The sequence below is a fragment of the Apteryx mantelli genome, chromosome 1 (assembly GCF_036417845.1).
Source record: "Apteryx mantelli isolate bAptMan1 chromosome 1, bAptMan1.hap1, whole genome shotgun sequence".
Classification (NCBI taxonomy): domain Eukaryota; kingdom Metazoa; phylum Chordata; class Aves; order Apterygiformes; family Apterygidae; genus Apteryx; species Apteryx mantelli.
The window spans coordinates 104,841,298-104,864,989 of NC_089978.1; the positions used below are offsets into that span (position 1 = coordinate 104,841,298).

General features: G+C 35.1%; 1 protein-coding gene across 3 annotated transcripts in view; it reads left to right on the forward strand.

Moving 5' to 3' along the window:
* The window catches only part of SYNJ1 (synaptojanin 1), a 69,088-nt gene that overhangs the window by 39,914 nt on the left and 5,482 nt on the right, over window positions 1-23,692 (forward strand). The window contains exons 18-29 of one of the 3 annotated variants that reach the window (XM_067299261.1): window positions 2,087-2,243; window positions 2,592-2,709; window positions 2,820-3,035; window positions 3,783-3,861; window positions 4,905-5,067; window positions 7,925-8,131; window positions 9,146-9,274; window positions 15,417-15,464; window positions 17,196-17,234; window positions 17,330-17,400; window positions 20,386-20,494; window positions 21,285-21,508. In XM_067299261.1, coding sequence (XP_067155362.1) covers window positions 2,087-2,243; window positions 2,592-2,709; window positions 2,820-3,035; window positions 3,783-3,861; window positions 4,905-5,067; window positions 7,925-8,131; window positions 9,146-9,274; window positions 15,417-15,464; window positions 17,196-17,234; window positions 17,330-17,400; window positions 20,386-20,494; window positions 21,285-21,508 — 1,560 coding nt within the window. The remainder of the gene's footprint in view (window positions 1-2,086; window positions 2,244-2,591; window positions 2,710-2,819; window positions 3,036-3,782; window positions 3,862-4,904; window positions 5,068-7,924; window positions 8,132-9,145; window positions 9,275-15,416; window positions 15,465-17,195; window positions 17,235-17,329; window positions 17,401-20,385; window positions 20,495-21,284; window positions 21,509-23,692) is intronic. The other 2 variants (XM_067299268.1, XM_067299276.1) reach the window with 2 other exon arrangements.

Here is a 23,692-nt window from a genome sequence, read left to right on the forward strand (position 1 = left end):
TTTTTACTTTATCACTTTTGTCTAGGCCCTAGTGTGGAAGGATGGGACGTAGCAACATTTAGTAACTTACTTGTAGTAACTGTCCTGAAGAGTTAGTGATACAAATACAATGATCAGTTGTAGGAGTGAGGTTTTTCTTTTCCCCTGAAAGAAAGGAAACTATATCATTTTTCTAGAACTCTGTGCTGGAGTTTACTAATTCTAACCTTTCTCTGTTTATCAGATGCAACTACTTTTATATAAGTATTTTTTTAGAAGGTCTTTCGATAAGGTTACTTTTCAATTTAGATTGCTATAGTAATAGCTCTAATGCTGTTACTGTCATTCTGTTGGAAGGAGTAGGAGAGCAAACTATAGTTTTGTTACTTAGGAAGAAAAAAGGTGTGGAATAGTGAAGTCTGAAGAAAGCTTCAGATTTTAGATTGTTAGGGTTTCTTGGCGGGCAGCATATAGCAATTAAAGGAGTATTTTAAATGAATCAAATTTTGTATGAAAGTATGCTATCTCCTATTTTCCCAGCTTTATGTGGGAATGCTGTAGATGGTAAAATGACAGGCAAGTATTTTTCTTTCCCCTGTTGTTTGTTTTGTCTGCTTGCCAGCACTTTGGTCGTAAAGCAGCATTTTTCAGAAGAAGGGTTCTTTTCTCCAATTTATACTGGTGGCCTGTGCAACAGAACAGGAGGGAAAACATTTGATAAAATTATTTTTATAGCCTAGTTCCTAGAAAAAAATAGATATAGGTTCAGACGGACAGAGAGTATGATTATCTGTTAGTTAATATGACCAAAATGAGAGCAGCGTAGAGGTCTCAGGGATGTTTATGACAGTTATAAAGTCTGAAAGATCAATGAAAACTGTTTGGATAGGAAAAAAAATCAAAGTAGTCCCCTAACTGGGAGAGAAGAAGAGGTACTATTAAGTTATTGGGGTAATATTCAACTATTTGGCTGGACATTAGTGTTTATTAGCTGGTTTGCTAGGGTTAACTGGCATGTGTATTGCTTAGGAAAGGTGTTTATGTAGCACCTTTCTTCATAAAAGTACGTTATAAAATAATTACCAGAGGCAAAGAATTTATTGTAAATTGTCTCAGTAGTTGCACATCTTCTGATGCACACTGATTTTTAAGTTGACTAGATTTCAAGTTATATTTCCAATAAGAAAAGCAGGTTAACCTGGTGTTTGATACACATTTGGCTGTAAGATCTAAGTTAGATGTGTATTTTACAGATCTCTGATGTCAAGTAGAACTGCCATGTACAAGCTTAAACTCAAGACTGGAGCTGATAAAGTCAACTAAAACATTTCAGCTGTGTCTACTTTACACACTTAAGGAGTGAGCAAATTTCCCTGCCTTCCAGAGACTTGTGTTAGTTGGCTGTATCTGTTTATGTTGGAAAATATCTAATGGATTTTTTGATTACTTCCAAATGACGCTGTATCCCTAAATTCCATATGTACTGTTGACAGATTTTTTCTCATAATACCTCTTCTTATTCTGTTTTCGTATACATTACAGAAGAAATGGTGATATTGTCTCTTTAATCTCTTTAATTCATATTGAACATCTTAATTTTAAGGACTCTCTCCTTTTTCTTTGTCCTTTTTTTCTAAACTCCTATTAACTTACTGGGGAGGCATCTTGCATTCCTTTGAAGGAATGTGCATCTGTTCAGACAGGTACATAAACTATAAACATTAATTCCCAACATTAGCTGACATATGAGCAATGACACCAACTAATTAAAGTGCTGTGGAAAACATCTATTCTTGATGGCCTCAAGTTCTGAATGACATTGGAGGAGCGGTAGGTTGCTCATGAGTCTGGGGTTTAAACTGTATAAGTGTTGACATATTTCTCTTTAATGGTGATCTGTCTGGGTCACTGTTTAGTCTTAGCGGCTGATGTAGAATGCTTTCAGCAGACAGAATGTGGAAATGGATTCATATTATCAAATGACTTTCTTTTTTGAGACGTGCATTCAGGTTTTCACTGTTAAAAGAGAGAATTCTGATTAGTTTCAAGCTGTTTCCCATCTGTTTCTGTCTTCTGGCATGACATAGAATGGTTTTGTTTCTTACAGATTTTCAGGGGATTTTTAGAGGGCAAAATAAATTTTGCTCCTACATACAAATATGACCTGTTTTCTGATGACTATGACACCAGTGAAAAATGTCGCACACCAGCATGGACAGATCGTATTCTTTGGAGAAGAAGAAAATGGCCTTTTGACCGATCAGGTTTGAATGCTTCCTTAAATTGTGTAAGATTTTATTTTATCTGGCTTATGGAATCCATTCAGCAATCCGTTCAGTGCCAAAGGTACTGAGCTTCCATCCTTGACTTTGTATCAGACAGAAATAATATAATAGTCTTTAATAAATAGGAGTGATGCTGAACAGGAGGATCAAGAATCAGATACCCATTACAGACATTTCAGGAGTTTAAAAGGAACTTTTTTTTTTTTATATGAACCTCCTGTTTTGATTTACTTTCATTCTTCTCTTTTTACAAATAACTGATTATTTTAGCGTGTTCTTGCAATCACTGTGGTTTTCCCCTTTTGTTTTCCTTTATGCTGTATATAGCTGAAGACCTGGACCTTCTGAATGCTAGTTTTCAGAATGACAGTAATGTCCCTTATACATGGAATCCTGGTACTTTGTTGCACTACGGACGAGCAGAGCTCAAAACATCCGATCATAGGTTTCGGTTTTATTTTATACATTACTTTCTAATCATTGAAAAATTAATATTTCTATTCATTTTATTCTTTAGATACTCTGTTTATAGGTTTTTCTCATATTTTTTTCAAGGCCTGTGGTTGCGGTGATTGACATTGACATATTTGAAATTGAAGCAGAAGAGAGACAGAAAGTTTATAAGGAGGTGATTGCAATGCAGGGACCACCTGATGGTACTGTGATGATCTCCATCAGAAGTTCTTCACAAGAAGAAAACTATTTTGATGATAACTTGATTGATGATCTTCTTCAAAAATTTGCAAGCTATGGTGAAGTTATACTTATAAGGTTAAAAAGATTTTTTACTTTTAATCTCTATTCCTCTTCATTGTTCTCACCTGTTTCCTTAAGTGACTTTCTTAGCAGACATTTCAGTTCTGATCCACTTAATTTTCAACATTCAGATTTCGACTCTAATTTTAATATCTTCACAATTGCAAATGAGTTTTACTTACCTTTTTGTTTCAGTTTTCAGACTTAATTTTCCAGATTTTCTTTATTTTTGAGACAAAATGTCATACTATCTTTGTCAAAAATCAGTCATCAGAGAAATTTGTTATTTATATAATTTTGTACGAGTTTGTGTTCTTTAAACAGTTAAGTATTTTTAAGTGAACTGAAGATGAGAAAAAACCTGTGAATGTTGTGTTTTCACTAAGCTGTTAGTAGAATTAACAGCTTTTTTTCCTGAAAGAGTAGGAACATGGTCCCAAGTCCATAGTGTGAATTGAACATCTAATACAAATATCTAACCTGTAGCTGCACAATTAATCCGAATATGTGACTGTAGCCACACAATTTTTAAGAGAACAGTGATTTCATTGTATAATATTTGCTTTGTTCTTTTTTGCTGTATTTATGTGTTGCAAGGATACGTTCAGTTAAAGTTTATTAACCAAATATGTATTTCTAAATGAACTTTAAAGAACATCAAATCCATCAAATAAAACTTTGAAAAACCCCTAAGATAAAAAGCTTCAAAAGATAGTAGGTAGGATAAAGTATTTTAGTCATCATTTCCAAATTGCTTTGCAGGTTTGTAGAAGACAAGATGTGGGTAACCTTTTTGGAAGGAAGCTCTGCTTTGAATGTTATGAATTTGAATGGTACTGAGGTAATGTAAAATTACTAAATTTTCCTATAGTAAGAGAAGTTACAGCTTTTTAAAGAATTCTTGATTTTGTTTTGTTTTTTATACGTTTTCATGCTCCATACTAGACTATTGCTTCTAATCTTTTTTTATTTTTTATAGTCACATAGCATTTATGTTGTCTTTCAAAAGCCAGCTGAGAGAAGTACCAAACCTAACCTTGTTAGGAGAAGGTTTGTTAGAGAATGAAGATCTTGTAGTGAGGGGGATCGTCATCATTGAGGGATTTTTTAATTGTTTTATTACTATTTTTTTTCTTTAACAATTTAAAAAACAGGTTTTTTACTGTGAGACTATAGTATAAACTGGATTATTATTTTTATAGCTTGCAATAATTTAAAATTAAGCACTCCTGGGGTGAAATTTTGACATTTTTAAGTTATTTCAGTTTTGCCATTGGCTTCTCTAGGGCCAGCATTTCGCCTTTGGAAAAATTTTAATTTTCACATTCAAATTTTTACTGAGCTATATTCCTACTAAGACTTAGGTTCTGTAATGTGATGTTTGCAGATGGATCCTTACATCTGCTAAGAGTTTGTTCTGAAATCAGTGACAGTCCACCTAGGACAGGGGCTCAGTTTGCAGAATGAAGGCCTACTGTTTTATCAGTTTCTAATATAGAACAGTCTCATTAATGTAGTTTATAAGCAAGTCTGTTTTCTTTTACGAAGAGTAGTGTTTCTTTCAGAACAAAGAAACCAGAAGCTTTCCAGTTAAATGAAAAAAAATCTTTTTAGACAGTATCTATTTATGTTTTATTAGAAAATTATTAAATAGTTATAATTAATTGTTTAAAGTACATGAATGTACCTAATTACCAATATGAAGTGAAAAGCGTAATTATATTTTTCTGGGACATATCACTGTCATTGTTTTGTCACAGAAATCTGATAACCTTATTTGATATTTTCAGTAATTTCTTTTTTGCTTTTCTAATCTAGAATGCTGGATTTTAATGTTCATACTCCTAAAAACTTCTGTTTTGTGTATATCTTATGGCAATCCAGCTATTAGGAAGGATTATAAACATAAGCTTGAAAAATCCAGACTGGATCAGGAGTTTGGAAGATGAAATGAATCTAGAGAAGATTAATGTTGGGCTGCCTTCTTCAACAAGCTCCACTTTGCTTTGTGAAGATGCTGAGGTTACTGCAGACTATGATATGGAAGGTCTGTTGAATTAAAGTAATCCTACTTTTGAAGTGCTTACAGTGCTAAATATTATTGTTAATTTAATATATATATAGATGCTTTAGTTTAACAAGCATATGCCCAACTGAAACACAAATTAAGAATCAGAGTATTTTCAACAGTATCTGGGCAACTTGTTAAGCAGTCTCAATTTTGGTGTCAGTTTGCAGTTTATCAGTACTACTAGGTTTTGCTAATGTGTTACCATTCTTCTCACTTCACCCTGTTACCTGCCATCTCAGGGCCACTTCATTCAGGCAACTTTTGCTGCTCCCAGAGAGACTCCGTAAGCAGGATATCAGAGTACAAAGCAAGTCTTTTTTGGCAAATACACATAATAGATGGCTAGGACTAATGAGCTCCTATGCTAAGCATTGATATGCTTACCACCCCCAGCAAGCTATCTGATGAGTCTTTGATAGGTAGGCAAACATCATCTGGGTAGCGAAACCTTCAGCCTCTGTTGCTTCTTGGAACAGGCCAATCTGTTGATGAGTTGTTGTGTTGATGAGTTGTCATTTTCCAATTCCTTGTTGTTGTTTTTTTTCTGTAGATTTCTATATCTTTTCATGTCAATATTTTTCGTATTGAATCCTTGAGCTGCTAAATATTACTGTTGCAGCAATCTCGCCTCTGCATTTTTGCTTTTCTTAACATGCATGTTTCTAGTCCATGCACTTCCTCACAGCTTAGGGTTGGGTTTTTTTGTTTCAGTAAACCTATGCCAAGGGCACACATTTGTGCTGCATCAAAGCTGGGCCCTGGATCACAGAAAGCCAAACCCCTAGGCTTAGGGACTCCAGCTTTGTTCAATATTGCTTGAAGATAATCCTAGAAGATGATGGGAATAAGAGGTATTTAATAAAAGTAGGCTTCCGGCTTCTGTTTAAAAGACAATTGGCTGGATACTTAATTCTTAGGAGCCCCTTAAGCTTTTTGTCTGGTACTTTCAAAAGTGAATCAAGTTGTGTAATGAAGATGCTTTTCAAGCTGAGTGAAGGTAGTTGGAAGGTAGCCAAAAGAGGAAAATTTTATTCCCTTGGTATATAATTATCAGTTACCAGAAGGATCAGTGAGCCTCAAGAGGCATGTTGGTTTACAGAATGATTTCAAGAAATGATTTGCTATGGTTAAAAGTCTCCTAAAGAGGATGCTTTCAAAGCTCTAGTAGAGTGAGATATTGTTCTAGTTACAAAGTCAAGTAAAACTTTTAAATATATACAAGGTTTCTATATAGTGCTATGCCTGTCTCTCATGCAGTCTGAAGAAATCTCATGTGTCTAAAAGGGCCTAGAATATAATTTCGTTGTCAATAGATACCTTCTTTATCTACTGATATATTGGGTATGCTGGATCTACTTTGTCAAAGGATTTTTTAATGAAGATATGGGTTTTTTGGAAGTAAGTATGTAGGTTTTATCACAGAATTTGAATGTGAATTTTGAATAATAGAATTGGAATTCTGTGCAGTTTTCTTTTATTTGTTCATTAGTGTGCCACTTCAAGAATATTTGGGGAGAGAAAAGGGGAGGTTGTAGACAGACCTGTGAAGTAGCTTAGTGAGTTGTATGGCATGTATATCTATTTTTCTTATCTTTAATGTTTTTCTGTTTGATTTTTTTTATCCTGGGCAGTGCTCAAATACTGTGGCTTGGCCTCAGTGTTCAGACATGAATTTCTTGGGAAGGTCTGATTCACTCTCTTCTCTGCATTAGCATGTGTTTGCCCTTCCTCTTATGTCCTAGGGAAGTAAAACTGAACTGTTTTTCTAACTACAGCCAAAAAAACCCTACACCTTACCTGCTGACACTTCTTGTTTGTTTTTTTTTTTTTTTGTATTTTCTTATATATTTTACAGTTTTTTTCATTTCTTGAACAGATATACTTTCTAGCGTATTCATTATGTCTGTGGTTTTTGAGGTTTGAGTAGCTCATATGTTTTTACCTGAGATCCTTAGTATCAAACATTACTCTGCATAAGTTACAAGAAAAAAAGAGATGGCAGCTATATATAATGGCAAAGCAGAGACTAAGTGGTTTTTGGTATAGATATTTGTTTTGTTTAGCTAAAAGAATTGTGGAGAAATCCCCAAAGTCTTATTACAGTTGAAGGAAGGAACATGGTTAACTGTTTTGCCATGAAAGGAAAAGATGTGACTGTATAAATTATTTTCATATTTAGTTTGGGGCATGACTAATGTATCTTGTGAAAACATTTTTGGAGTCACGGCCTTCTGTGGCAAACAAGTTTAGGGTAGCTTAAGTTTGTTGCTAAAATTAGTTGTATTTGTGCCTTTGTGGTACATTTGAGGGAGGACAAGAGATATGAGAGGCAACTTTGTCTCTCCTGGTGCCTATCAGAGAAGGTAGCCTTTATAGCAAATTAAGGATTAGCATTTTTGCTAAGGGTATTCTACACTGCAGTCAGACATTAATGAATGCAGCAAAGTAGGTTGGTTTGATTATGTTTAATCTCCAAAACTTGGTTCACAGTATTAATGAAGCTATATGGCATGGGCACTACCCAAGTATGTGCCATAACTATACTGTAGTCCTACACTAGTTGTGTAGGAAAAACACACCATGGCATTTTCTCTCTGGTGCATTTGGAGCATTTTCAACTGGTTCAAATACATCTGCAGTCTTTGTAATCTTTTGATGCAAGAATCAAACAGTGGTTGAACTAATTCTTTGGAACTTACGGTTTGTAGGAGGGCTTTCTGCAGAAAATCCCATGCCCAGAATCAGTTTATACTTCCCCCACTTTTTAAAATAAATGATTAACTAAATCTTCCTTTATTTTATATACTTTTTTTCTTTTCGGTTTGATATTTAGGTGACATTGATGACTATAGTGCTGAAGTAGAAGAAATCCTTCCTCAGCATCTACAGCCAACTTCAAGCTCTGGTCTTGGAACCTCCCCAAGCTCTTCACCACGTTCCAGTCCCTGTCAATCCCCTACACTGTCAGATGGACCTACCCTCCCAGTGAGACCGAGCCGCGCACCAACAAAAACCCCTGGACCACCTGTTTCCACACACAGTGTGTATTACATTATAAAATATTAATAGAGGAAGTGGGACAATTTGGCAGCAGTCTGGCCCAGTGGCAGAACACTACCTTGTAGAGTATTTTTAATTGTGCTTTTAGATCTATTAATAAAAAAGGCTATCCTTGTCATTATCTAGTATTTTACAGATAGGTGGTCTTGGGCAAATCACTTCGTTATTTGTGTCTCAGCTTTCCTAGTGGGCAGTGAAAGAGCCACGTTTCCTGAGTCTGTCTTACTACTCTGTCCACTGGTTTGCACTGCTACAAATTACCTCACTTGCTCTAGTTCTTTGGCATTACATCTTGAAAGAGTCACCTCAAAAAATTATGTAATTACTAGGCTTTCTAAGTTGATTTGTTTCAAATCACTTTTGAAGAAATCTGATGTATCAGTGTAATCCCAGGTCACTTCAGTTATACTCTTCAGATACATCCCATTTCAATTAATGCTCCTATAAACTATAATATGTAAATCATAATCAACAGATTTGTAAATTGAGTGTATAATACAAAAGCTTCTGTTTAAAAACAACTCCATTTTAGTGACAAAATGGACATAAGGAATTACAGTGTTTTGAATGGCTTCTGAAATAGTTTATTTCAACATAATTTGGAGTAGTTTTATGGAAACTGCTGGCTAAAGTGCCATCAGAATTCCCCTTGTAACATTTTATTCCTGAGTAGTTAGTTCACAGGTTAGGGTGCAAATCAAAATTTGGAACTCTGCCATTTATAAGAATATTCAGGATTCCATGAAAAGCATGTACTGGTTAAACAGTATGAGACAAAAGTCTTAATTTAGGAAATAGGCTTGTTTTACCATTGATTCTCCTTGTTTTCCATCTCTCAGAAACTTGATTCTACTTCTATAGAGCCACAGTATGGTTTCCAGTGCTGGGGACTGACCACGCTCTCTGGGCAAATAACTTGCTCTTAGAAAAGCTTTTATGTGATTAGGATGTCAAAGTGATTAATTGTTGCATTGGTTTCTGTCCGGTTCTCCAGCTGAATTTCAGCTTGGTACCCAGCAGAAAGAATCTTCTCAGAGCTTGGAGCCTAAGCGTCCTCCTCCACCTCGCCCCGTTGCTCCTCCCGCACGCCCTGCTCCACCGCAGAGGCCACCTCCACCATCAGGTAATGCAGTGAAAGTATATTAGGAGGTCAGGAATATTTTGATTCACGTCTGTGAGATAAGCATTGAAGTTCTAACTACGTATTGTTGGTTTTGAGGTTTGGGGTTCAGTGGAACATACCTGTTTTTCTCTAAAATGTTTATTAGGTACATTTAATAGCAAAATTATAACGTGAAATATCAGCATTTTTCAGCAATATTTAGGTATTATCACCTTTGTTTAATGAATAAGTTATTAATTTTTATAAACTTATTTTCACGGTTTAGGAATATGAGCTTTCTACAGCAGTGTTTAATTAACATTTTTATTATTTATAGCATTTTACTTTTTTAAATAAAAGATAAATAATCTTTTGTGTTCATTGATTTATATTCCTTCAGTTTGGGCATCAGTATATATGCATTTTATTACATCCAAATTTTTAATGTAGAGTTCATCTGGATCATCTGAAAATGTAAACAATTGAGCACTAACAGAAACTGGATGTTCAGAAGCATATGGGCAATGTAGTTAGTAACAAACTGACCCTTGTCATTTTTAACTTTCTCATTCTTTTTCTTCCCTCTTACTGTACTGATATTTTTCATTATTGCTGCATTCATTTCTTAAATACTGTAAGGCGGTAGGAGTCCTGCACCTGCTAGAAAAGAATTTGGAGGTAATGATTTTAATTGTTTTCAAATATGACTACGTAGAACAATTACTATGGTGGTCCATCGTGATAATATTTAATATGATGATGTCCAAAGTATAAAAATCAGTAATTCTTAAAGATAAAGGTAATTTTCTTCTCAGAGTTTGTGTCCCCTTCTTAATTACATTTGACTTCTAGTGAAAAGATATTTCTTCCAGGAGTTGGTACGTTGTAGTCAGGTAGATTAAACTTGTTCCAGGCTTTTATTATTTTTTCCTGGTCAAAGTATACTCAACAAACTTTTCTGTGAAAGCGGTCTTGTCTTTAACTGTGGAAAGGCTAGCTTTTTTCCCCCCACTCCATAAGGAGAATTGTAAAATGAATTGTGATTGTAGCTACTTGCAGTGATTATCCGTTAATTGTTCAGGTTGAAACTACTGCCATAGTCTGGCCCCGTTTCCCCTGGATGATCATCAGTTAACAGAGCGCTCCACATCACTGAGCTCTGCACGTTTCTAAGCTCAACACTGGTGTCTGGGTAGTTTGCGTTCTATTTCTGACTCTCTAAAATGTGCCCCTCAGCCCTTCCTGGGGACATGAAACATCTTTTGTAGTTCCTGGAAGCAGTGTGTAAGAGAGTGAGTTTTCAGTTGTCCTTTTTCCCCCCACCCTGAGTCATGCCTATCTAGTCTAAGCTTCTAGCTTAAGCTCTTCAGAATGCAGGAAACTAAGAAGCACAAATTTAGCAAAGGAATTTATTCATTTACTTTAAAGGCATTCAAGAACTGCAAGTCTTTACTAAGTAACAAAGTCATAAAATATGTTCTCCCTTATCTAATTCCTTCCCTATTGGTAATGCTGAGGCCTTATCAGCCCTTCAGGAAAGTTGTTGTATTTTTTCCAGCTTGGTCTGGTTTTGCTTGTTATAATGAATCTCCTACTCTGAGAAATGCTCCTTTTTGAAACCAGTCTTTGTCCCTTTTGGTCACAATGTTACATAAATGAGCTGTCCTGTTTGGACTTAGGTCAGCTCATTAAGACGTGGGATGGAGTGAGACTAGTTAGTGGTTCTGGAATACTTTCTTAATGGCTTTTCAGAGATTGCCACTCAGTTGGCAGGAAAAGCTGGGGTTTTGCTGAAAAATTTAGCATTATTTTCTCAATCTCAGAAAATGAGTCAAGTATTTTACATAATATATAAACATGAGCTACTTATTCCACTGTTGGACCAGTGATGTGCATAGCTCTTAGATACAACTAAGAGGAGAAGAAATATTCTCTTGAAACTGATTTCTTTTTTTTCATCTTTTGGAAACTGTTCAGGAACTTTAAGGAGTCTTATAAATAGCCCTTAGAAAATAGACTTTGGACAAGTAGAGCAGGTTAGATAAATATGAGAAGTATAAGTGCTTCTGCATGGAATTTGATTCTGCTGAATTACATATGCAGGTACGCAGACCTCTGCAGTATGTGTATATGTACAATAAATTTATAGCTATGTAATTGGCACTTGTCTCTGGATATTTTTTTTTTTTGAGTATGGAGCATTGAAGAATGATCAGATGAGTATGCAGAAAGCTAATGAAAGAGTTATTCACAGTCCAGCTTTTGGCATAATAACCTGTAGCTGTTTGAAGTATTTCAAATTATTCAAAATACTTCTGTTTTAGAAAATAGCCAGTTTATACACAACGGACAAGATATGTGAGTTTCAATTCATTGCACTACCAGTCCTATATAATTTTATATGCACTGACACAATCTTGTTTGCTTAGTTTCAGTCTCAATTGTGCAAAGACTAGCCGCCTTTTTACTCTCTTTCCTGACATAGCTTTGTATAAAGAAGTCTAACTGGCTTTTTATGCAATCTTGTAGAAGAGATTGTAATATATTTTTTTCAGTTATTATTCTGACCTAAAGCTCACCCCTTTTTTTCTAATCTCTTCATTTTCCACTCATAGAATACATTTATAAGGCATAAGGCTTTGCTTTTCAGTGGTACCTGAACTTAGCTCTGAGCAAGCTAGTGCAGCACTGGAAGCAGTATTAATGTGATAATGTGTTGTTATGCTTGGGTAAATTGCATCTGTCTTTCTCTTACCTGGAATACAGTGACAATACCCATGCATGACTTCTGTAACACATGCAAAGTGACATTGATCATGCCTTTAAATGTTGAGCATTCTAAATGTTACATTTTTATTTTTGCCCATGTGTTCTAACCTTTTATTTTGAGTGCTTCACTCTCTTCAATGTACATGACATTTCCTCTCATGGCTCAGTATGCTTTGAAGATGGGAGCGGGACTTGAACATCTAAGTTTTAGTAGTTTTTAGTAGGGTTTTTTTAGTAGTTTTTGGTCCTATTTTACATCAGGAGTAGCTCAGAATTCAAGGAATGATGGAAACAAGGCTATATGCTCTTTGCAAAGGTTTGCAAAGTGCAGAGTTTTTGTCTATTAATACAAAGATTTCCACTAAGTATCTTATAAGCTCTCGATTGTTTATCATTCAAAATCAAGATTTTGCACTGTGATTACCCAAAATGTTCTTTTATACATCATGAAGAGTAACTTCTTACAGAATATTAAAAAATGTAATGGCTATTAATTGTCAGTTACTCAAAGTTAAAAATTTACTTCTTTTTCTCCCCTTTAATAATATTAGTCAGACTTTTCCTTAATGTAGGAGAGGCTTATAGTTGTCCTTTATTGTCAGTTTAAATTGTTAAAATTGGAGTTAAGATTGAGAGAATGCATAGTATTTTCAGTATATGCAATAATTAGGGTGAAATGCATTACATTTTTACTGTAATTATCTTCCAAATAAATATAAGCAGCCTAGGAAATAGAGTTTTAAGGCTGATATTCAAAAAATGCAAGTTTGTTAAGCTATGAAAATACATGCACCCAAAGAGCTATTACTCATATGCGTGCATTGATATTTATAGTCACACACAACCTTTCAAGAAAAATTCAACATCTTTTTTTTTTTACCTCATAGTTTTTTTTTACAGAGCAGTGTTCAGGTTGTTTGGGTACAGTAGGACATGGCTGTCATTTTGAAAAAGGTATTTTTTTTGTAAAAATCTCTGGGGAAGAACACCTTTCTTCATCTCTTGCTGAAGAAGGAATTTTCAGTAACAGAAGAAACAAGAAGTCTTAATACTAAAATCAGTAAATTCAAGTCTTCAAATGTAGGCAAATGGCCTAGATTTCAGAAATATATATATAATACACATGCGCATGTATGTACATACTTTATGAGAAGCTGGAGTTGCTTTATTTTCAATTAAGCTAATGTGTAAATGTAATCTTTACAGAACATGCAGTTCTGTCTAAAAGATTTCAGGGCATAAGGCACAGATTTGTTTCTGTATAAATCTAACTCCTTTCCTTAAAACAGTCCTTTTGTAAAACAAATATGTGATATCTTCATCTGCAAAACACTGTTTCAAACTGCAATAGAACTTTCAAGCCTTATGCAGATTACAGTAACAGTTAAAAATTATACCCAGAAAATGTGTTTCAGGTGCAGATGTATGTTTTTCACTGTCCTTAAGATGAAAATCCTCTTATAATGCCAACTGTGATAGTATTATCGCAGGACAATAATTTTGCTTTATCACCATAGTGTTATTAATAAGTGAGATTTGGGGTATTTGATCTGGAGGTTCCCAGTATATGCCATTTCTCCCTCATATAATGAGTATCTTTTAATTCACAAAAGGTTTTTAAATCCTTATGCCCAGAAGTCTTCCTCTGTGTGGTGTACCAACACAAGAACATGGCTATATGTTATGGTCAAAGAGGTTCTCTCCCTCCCTTCTCTTGAAAGGAGTTGACTTTATTAATCATCTTGCATAAAACATGAAATCATCCTGAAAATACCTATTCAAAGTATGGGCTGAGGTAAGCTTTGAGAGGGGAGAGTGCACAAGATCCATGAGATGAACAGGCTAGTTCCCTGCTCCTAAAGAAGTTGTGTTGCATCCATTTCCGTTAATACTCTGAGATGAACAAATAGCTTTAGGCCTCTGTACGCAGAGAGGGTTCAACGGTGTCTTGCACCTGATGAGATGAAGTGAGGGTTTTGAGCTGCTCTCTCCCTCCCTTTATTTCCTCCAGTTGATAGGCTTCTCGTAGCCTGTGGGTTACCACTTTCTGTTCTCCCCCAGGATTCCTCTAGGTTGCATAGGAGAAGGGCAGAGCTAGTACTTGAAAGCAGTGAAGTGTCCTCAGAAAGTGCTCTCCTGTGCCCCCTCCTTACAAACATTATCTGTTGATCCTTCTTCAGTGCTGCTTCTCTTTCAAACAAAGAAGTTCATTGTCAGAAACTTTTGCAATGGAAATCTAAGGTTAATTGGCAGAGCCTCGACCCATCCAGAATATATAACGTGTGCCTGTATTTAACATCTCTGAACCAGATGTTCAGCAAAACCAGAGATTTGACATCTCTGGAGATAGTTATCTACCAGCCTCATCTGCAACCTTCACTGTTCCTACTGAGTGACACCTCCACCCATATCTGACAAAATTCACAGCACTCTTTCCAGATGATAGAAAGCTCCTGAGCAGATACCACACATTGGCACATGATGAGAAAGCATGAGGCTGTGTCATCACTAAGCAAAAGTTGATTTTAAGGTAGGCTTCTTGAACACTAGTTCCCTTTCCCTCATCTATACCCAAGCCACTCCAGAGTTGCTGGATGTTACTGTTACTTATTCCTCTACGCATGCCTTAAGGATTTTTCCTTGCATACCATCTGGTGTTATCTCTGCCCTGCCATGTTTTTTACCATACAATTTTATGGACCCCATATATGCTTGATCATATTGCAGAATCCAGATAATTCAGCATGCTTATGCATGATTGAAAATCTTCTTTCTCTCAATCTGAACTGCAACAGTTTAGTGCAGGCATTCTCTGCACCAGTTGAAACAGCTTTCCCAAGTACAAAGTGCTGCTTGGAGATAACTTAATGATACATTTCTGCAGGATACAATACGTTATATAAAGTGGCAAACTTATTTATTCCATAAATTTGCTTATTCAAATGTGGTCTTGGCAGAAACATACTACATAGTATCCCCCCAGAGACCTTCTGAATTACAGGAAGCAGTCTTAATGTTGCAGGGTGTAACTGATGCACATGGTTATTTTCAAGTGTTTGAGTATAGATATGCACTCTGTTTTAGAAAAGTTTCAAGACCGACATTCTGGATTTACAAAAGCTTGGGGTAAAAAAGTAAATTCTCTTTCAACTGTAATGTAAAATTGAAGTAATAGCATGTTTCTAAACATGAGCTTACTTGTTGATCTCTCTTTCATATCAGTCTGGTTTCCTTATGCTGCTGCAAACAGTTATCTCCTACAAGTAGCTACAATCTAGCTAGGCCATTTTTAAATTATGTAAAGCTGGCTTGTGGCAGTGCCTGTTCTGTTTTTACTTTCTCAATCTACTGCTTTTCTTATGCAATGTACAGCTTCTCTTCTTTCTCTGAAAAGGTCTTGGAGCTCCTCCCAGTCCTGGGGTAGCTAGGAGAGAAATAGAAGGTAACATAACAATTTTTGTATTCTAGAAATGGATTTTTAATTTAATAGCTGAGTAATATTATCATCCTTGTGATATTAAAGGCAGATTCATTAAGGCATTTATTGTATAGGATCTTTTTTCTTTTATTAAGCAGTTTTCAGACAGGCAAGTTGCTTGCTGCTTTTCAATGATGATGTGACGTGTTATAGAAGGCAGTGTTCATCTGTGAAAAATGAACTGAAAACTTAGATTGCACTAATCAGGAAGAATATTTTCAAGGCTGAATGTCAGAGAAAGATGTAGTGCTTTTTTGCTTTTTTTAAAGTCCAGTCCCTCCATTTGCTAAATTTGGATGACTTTTGCTGACTACTGGAACAAATAATACATCTGTAACTATAAATCAGAAATCTAGGAAGCCTGATTTTTCATAAAGAACTACCTATGTTCATATATTCTGGGGGAAGAAATTTCCATTAAAATAATTTAGCCTATAATTTAGTATTTTAGCTCTTCTTAAAGAGCACAGTGTATGTATTTTGATTGCCTAAATGTATGGGACATACATTTATGAGAAGCATTTCTCTTATGTTATCCTGGCTGGAGCCAGCATGTAGTCCTGAATGGGTCCCATTTTACCCATGCCAGCAGAGCTGTGTTTTGGGGTTTCTCCCCCTCCCCTCAGGAATATGACCCTTTGCAGCAAACATAGGTATAGCAGTGAAAGTCCTGATATAGTTACAGTTATACCATCAAAATGATCTCCCATGTAGTTATAATTCATTCTGGCTATATTGCTGGTTCATTTTTTCTAAATTGACAAAATGATTATTTTCACAGAAAAGTTGAGGTTGGAAGGGACCTCTGGAGGTCATCTAGTCCAACCCCCACGCTCCAAGCAGGGTGAACTAGAGCAGGTTGCTCAGGGTACAAGTTGCATCTACTGAGAACTGTACCCAGAAACTGTATCCAGTTCTAATAAGGCACCATTGTCTGACAAGTGGGAGCTGATTTGGTAAACCAAGTCTCTTAGGTACCACAGAGTATTCCTTCAGTTACTGTAACAGAAGTGCTGATGTTACCTTCCTCATGCATAGACAGCAGAAATACAAGCCAGAAACCCCAAACTCTTTTGCTTGTTAAAAATTTTGCACTTGTCTGAAATAAAGGTACCTTTTTCATATCTTGCACTTCACGACATGAATGGTGCATACAAGGTTTGTCATCAGCATCAGCATGTAAATGCTGAGGTTGGTACTATAATGCATTTGTCCCATAAACAAGGAAAGTAGGTGCAGGAACTTTGGTATAGACCCTGTAGATTGCTAAACTATGTATAGTTACAGGTGCACTATACTGATCACCTGATTTCTTTTGAATCAGCATGTTATATCAGATTTCTTTGTTTTAAAGATTGCTGTTAGAATATCTGAAGAATATACCACAAAAGAAAACAACTTCTTCTAGAAATGTTCAGAAAACAGGGTACCTGTACACGTGGGTATCTTCAGCTTGCAACAAATACTAATTCGTAATTAGAAGGGTCAAATTACTTCACATTTACCATGGGACAAGAGTGTGCTAATGTAACAGTTCAGCTTATGAGTGGACTTTAATCTGTAACAACTTTTAAAAAGTCACTAATGATGTCTTTTTGCTCCCATTTCCATTAGCGATAATGTATCATTACTATATAATATCAGTCTGTAGCTGATCTAACAAAGATAATCTGATTTTTTTTTCCATGCTCAAAGCACAAAAAAGTCCTGGAACACAAAGAAAAGATAATTTAGGTAATACAGGTACATGCTTTGTAATAATAATAATATAGAAAAGTTGATTTTTGACATATGTTCTAAGTCAGCCGTCTCCAATATCTTTGTTACAGCTCGTAGTCAGCCTCCACCTTCAACTGGATTTTCAAGTGCAGGAACTGCTGGATATAGCACAACCAGACCAGTAGGTATTCTATCTTAAAATAATTTTCCTCCTAAATTTCTGTATTTTATTATAGTGATTGTGGGTTTTTGTAAGTTATAACAGGCATAAGAAAACTGCAAAATTGATTAGTCATTTTACAGCATATGTGAGTTAATTTCTTCCACAATTCTTGTTGTCTTTTCACTGAAAATACTCCAGTATATATACAAAACCTGGCTTTATTGTTTTGCACTCTATATAATCATTGCATAGGCTCCCAAATAATACTACGTTCAAAGAACTGCACAAGTGCAAAGCTGTGCTTATTCTTTGTGGGTTTTGTTCCTGTTGAACACATGCTGATTTGGAATGATAACATGTATTATCTGCTATGCTGAATTGTATATCCTGAGAGTAGTTGATTGCTCTCAGGCAGTTGATATATTATATATTGATTTCTTGATGTGTAATTGGATTTTGTACCTTATTTTAATCAATCAATTTTGATAAAGTTCATCATGAAAAAGTGAAACATTCAACTATGCACAAATCCTAGTTCTGCATTTTATTTTGCATTTATGAAACCAACCGAAGGAACTGTATGAAGGATTTATGGAAGCTTGAATACTTCCCTAAAAAAAGAAATCAAGAGATGGAAGACAATCTACCTTATTTTGCTTAACAGCAGCAAGTAGGAGACTTGCACTGGGGAGGAAGAAAGTGTTTCAACAGCTGTGGGTCTTTTTAAATAATTACTAAGAAAGAGTATTGTTTGTTGATAATTGTTTAGACTTTGCAGTATATTTTAGAGAGAATTTTTGCAGCAGCATAAAAAACTTCACTTTCTATATCTACATCAACCACAGTGTCTGTGCCTACATTGTTCCCTCTGTTGTGGCAGATCTGGACTTTTTGACTTAAATAATACATCTTTATCCTTGGATGTTTTAGAGACTAAAAAGCAGCAAAATTTGGTGAATTTATTTTAATTTTTAAGTGACTTCTTACCAATTTCTTGGCAATTGGAGAACTTTATTTTCCTTCTCTAAGGCATTTGGCTCTTCCCTTTGGTCTGGTGTTCACAATGACACTGGCAGGATGGAGAGCACAAGGATCCAAAAGGATGTAGAATCCTTCACCACCTTCTAAAAGAACAAGAAACAAAAGAACATTGTCAACTGTGCAGAGATATCAGAGTTCTTACAAAACTTAAAGGAGCTGTACTCTGCTACTCTTGCTATTTCTCTTGTAGTATTGTAAAATATTGAAATGATTGAAAACTACTGTTGAAAACTACTATCAGATTCACTCTCTGTTGATTCATTTTTCTCAAATAGATTGATTCTTGCAGTGAGTGGTCCTTGATGTGATTTTGTAATCATCTTTGCACTTCATTATTTTCCCAGAAATGCAACAGGCACTGTTCTCAAATTTGGATAAAGAGAACACGGTATACAGTGTAAGAATCTGTTACTTACCACCATCTACCTCTCTTTTCTGTAACTTGGAATCCACTCAGCATTTGAATCATCAAAATGATTCAATAAAATCATCTGGCATATAGAAAAGACTAAACCAGTATCTTGGAATGGCTTAAATGCAGATTATTCATAAGACAGAAAAAAACAACGCTGTTCTCTTGCACTGTGCTTCTCAATGCCCAGGCTGGCTAAAGTTAGAGCTGCTGGCCAGTTTCTAGGAAGGGCCACACTTCTGCAATTGCCAGTGTAACTTGTTAAGACAAAGCTGACCACATCTCTTCCTCTTCAAATGTTAAGATTTTCTAAAAAAGCAGTATCAATTAGAGGGTCTGAAAAAAACATTTCATGAAATCTGCTTGTTTTTTCAGGCCTTAGCTTGACTCTCCTTCAGATTTCCAAACTGAGATTCCTGTTTTTCTGTTTTTTTTTCGGATGGCATTGAATTTAGAAGACTTTCAGGACCAGGGACAGTAACCACAGAGTGCTGTGCTTCCCACAAAGTGCCTCTGAGGATCATTTTAACCTTTGTTTCTGTTCCTTTTTGGTTAATATTGTATGGAAGTATTTTTTTTGTATACATTTTGGGATTTAATCCCACCATACTTTTGTCTACTTTCTCAACATTCAAAAGAAAAGGAATGACCACATGCATCTTGGCAATCAAAAGGAAGAGATATTTCAGAGGTTTAGGTAGTTTAAAGCATTTAGCAAGTTGTAAATGGATTCAACCAAACCTAATGAATCAGACATTATACAGTTCATACATCTAGTAAAAGTAAGATCAAGGATGATATTTGTTATGGAGTGGGGGGGTTGTTTGTTTTTCAGTCATGTTTGTGTGGAGAATTGTGTAATAAGGTTTGCTTTGAAAACCATTTTTAGGACATCCATTCTTATTCAAAATTTGTAGGAATGTTAATAAACAGGGGTAGATCAAGGACAAAATTTTAGAGGAAACCAATTTTACAAACATTATCTTGCCTCATGATCATTCTTTTTTTCTGAAATGTAAACATGAGTGTTAGAAAAAATAAATAAGCATGGTCTTTTATGCATATCTTGGATCTCTGATGTATAAAACTTAATGTAGCTGCTGCTTGCAAATGGCAGGGTATAATTACAGTCTAAAAATTAGACAGTATCTACAGTTTAGATTGACAGTAGTTCATCAGTGCATTCTTATTAGGTCTTTTCCATCCCGAATTAACATTGTTGGTTTTTGTTGCTTAACACAATTCACAGACTTAGGTCTAATTCACTTACTAATTCTGGCAAAATAATAAATGTTGTAATTTCTGAAATATTTGGGTTCAAGTCTCTGCACTGGTAAATATAAAGTTGAAGTCAGTTGTAAAAATTATCTGCTTTGAATAATGTTTTGTGAATATACTCTTTGTTTTTATATATGCATTAAAAATTAGCTTAGTAACTGTTATCAAAGTTTGTTTTTCAGAGTCCTAATTGCCCCAAGTCATTTAGCAATAGATGGCAATAGATTCAAAGTAGAATTAAAATGCTTTCTTTTTACCAATGACTATTTCAGACTGTTCCACCTCGAGCTGGAGTTATTAGTGCTCCACAAAGCCATGTCCGTCCCTCTGGGGGAAGACCAGCATCTGAAACTCAGGCCAAACCTGCTGAACCACCAAGGGGTAAGTTTTATTTCTTCTGAAGTATAAATAATATGCAACATAACAGTTATATATAGTTAGGCTGTCACTATACAGTCAAGAGGTACTATATCTGCTTTGAATGTTTTTTCTTCAACTGCAGATGGCTTCATATTTCACTGGAAATGAAGGTTCTTCAATGTAGTAACACTTGGCAATTTCCATTAATGTAGATTATCAGCCAGTACCATAAACCGTTACACAATAAATAGGCAGCAGTCAGAGGAGATCTAGGCCCATGAATTTCACTCCATTAAGAGAAACTGCTTGATCAGATTGCTGAGTTCTGGTCTAGGCATATTGGTGTGTCATATCATAGATGTTGATCATTGGATCGTTCTTCATGGTGGTCACTCCATAATCATGATATTTGGAATAGTGTTTATGTTTGACTTTCAAAGGCACTTCCTAAACTAGAGATAAAGTGTTTTTTTCAGTGTATTAATTTCAAAATATACACTTTATAATAGTGACTTCCAAAATACATTTAAATACAACTGAAGTACATTTCAGAATCGCTTGAATGCTAGTTTTCTTTCTTTATCTGTAGTAATCTCTACTGTATCTATAATAGTCATTTTTAATGTAGATATGATGGGATGATGGGATTTTGATGACTTACTAATCTAGTTGCCATGAATACTTGCCATTCTTACAGTCCTCCTTCTGCAGTTCTGTCTGATGCTTCCACACCCACATATTCTCATTCATACCCCTCTTAAGGTTTCATTATAATTCTTTGCAACAAAAAGCTCTGAAAATATATTTGCAGGTTCACCATTACTTCCTGAACCACTAAAGCCTCAGGCTGCTGGACCTTCTCAACCCACCACTCAGCCACTGCCTGCCCTAAAGATGCAAGAGCCTCTGATCCCTGTGTCATCACATCCATCTCAGACAAGTACCCCACATAGTCTGGAAGCTCCCCCCCAACCACCTCCTCGTAGCAGATCATCTCACAGTTTGCCTTCTGAATCTGTTCCTTCACAGCAGCAAGTGAGTAAAAAAGCTTGTTTATATATGTTGTTTCTTTATGTAAATTAACACAACTTACACTGAATGCCATAGATGTGTGAGAAACCCCTAAAGCAAACAAATAAACAAAAATAAAAGTTGAAAGATTGGATCCAATGGTCAGCAGGCTCTAATAAGATAATACTAAATCAATTTTACATTGTCCATGAATAACTAGTATCTTAAGTACTAAACATTTAACTTAAGATTTGTTATGACAGATTTAGAACTTATGGACAACTTGTTCTTACAATTATGTGGTCATTTGACAACTTTGTACAGAAAAATACACAATCTAAGTAATTTAAGTCTGTGTAACACAAATGCATAAATTACGCTTTGTAGCAACTATCTAACAGAGGTCAAGGTGATCATCAAGTAAGCTTTATAGAACTCATGAAAGAGTATGTGGTGCTTTATGTTGATGATAATTCATTGAAGGATGACAATACTGATTCCTTACATAAGAGAAGTACACTTATCCTCTCTGCTCCCCAGTGTCAATTAAAGTATAAAACATACCAAAATAATCTGAAAATGTAATATGGTAACATTGATATTCTGTGCTGTGGGACCATTTGAAGTGTTGTTTTCAAACAAAAAACAAACATTTTTTTAAGGAAACCCATAGTTCTTTGCTACTGTTTAAAAAATGCAGAAGTAGGTTTTCAGTGTACTTTATATATATATAGGGTTAAATCTCTTCACTAAAGGCCAGTGCTTCTAGTTTTTACAGTATTGATTATTTACTATTTGAATAAAAGTGCAAATTCATTGAAACTGATAGATTTGTGTCAACTTTATACGAAGAGTGAATTTGGTTTTTTGATTTTTTTGTTTTCTGTTTTTTTTTTTTTTTTAACATATGCTCAGATATGGGTATTTACGACTACATAGGTTTTACGTCAGTATTTCAGATTTTATCTTACCTCTGTATCTTAAGTGCACTTTCACTGAAGCAGTTAGTGAGTATCTATTTTGTACCACACTGAAGCAGCCAAATTCAGTCCTCAGTGAGTTGAGGATTTTGAATTCTTGTAGAAAATCTTTAAAAGCTTTTCCTTTTTTCCTGCTGATCCTCTCTCTTTGCATGTTAACTTTCTTCATTTTGAAACTTAGGACAAAAAAAGGAGGATTTTTTTGAATATACAGATAGAATATCAGGACTGCAGTTTGTTAAAGAGTAGGAAGTGTTGCCAGTAGAGAATACATATGGAGGCACAAGGTACTGGAGAATGTACTAGTTTTCTAAGTAGAAACAGATTGCATTGTGTCACTTTTGAAAGTCTCATACCTTTTAAATGTAGTTTAAGCATGGATGGGTTTGTGAAAGAGGTGCAGACTATTCTTTGAAAATTATTATGATAATTACATTTATCTGTGTGTATACACAGCAATCAAAAATATCCTGAAAACATTTTAAACAGGTTTTCTGATCTGCATAATGCTGTGGCTATTTTGTTAACAATATCTAAAACAGTTACTTTAAAAGTAGCTATCCTTTTCTCTGTAATCACATTTCTTTAATTAACACAGGCTGTGCATTCACAAGAAAGAAAAATAAGGCCTACTTTGAGCTTCACTTATTGTCTCCAACTTAGGGGGTTTTATTTCCTTTTTTCAGAGTTCAGTTAAATCATTTTTCATTCATTTCTTGACTACCATTTGTAAATATGAAGTTTTCTGAGAAGAGGCCTTTAAAGAAATAAAAAATCTTTTGAGAGTTAATGGATTCTAAGCCCATCCTTTGATTCAAAGCTTGACTGTGATATTTAAGAACCTAAATCTTTCCTTATAAAAATAATTCATGGTACACAGTGTGAATATTCAGGACTTTGTAGATTACAAAGCAATTAAAAAAGCAAAGTAATAACTGTAAATGGGGAGATTTTTGTTTATTGTAAATTAAGGGGAATTTGTTTTTTGATAGAGAAATCTTACAGCTTTTCAGGTTGAAACTATTACTGCACATGGGTGACTGTACCAACACAGTTCCCAGAATAAGGGCCACAGTGCTTTTCTATTAATGGATGGTTAGAATTACATAGACAAATTCTTAGAATCAGTCTTCAAAAACAAGCACAAGTCATCTGCCCAATGAACGTCAGTGTAAAAATAGCATTAGAATTGGCCTGAGGTGTTTTGTTGATTCTTAAAGGTAAAGCT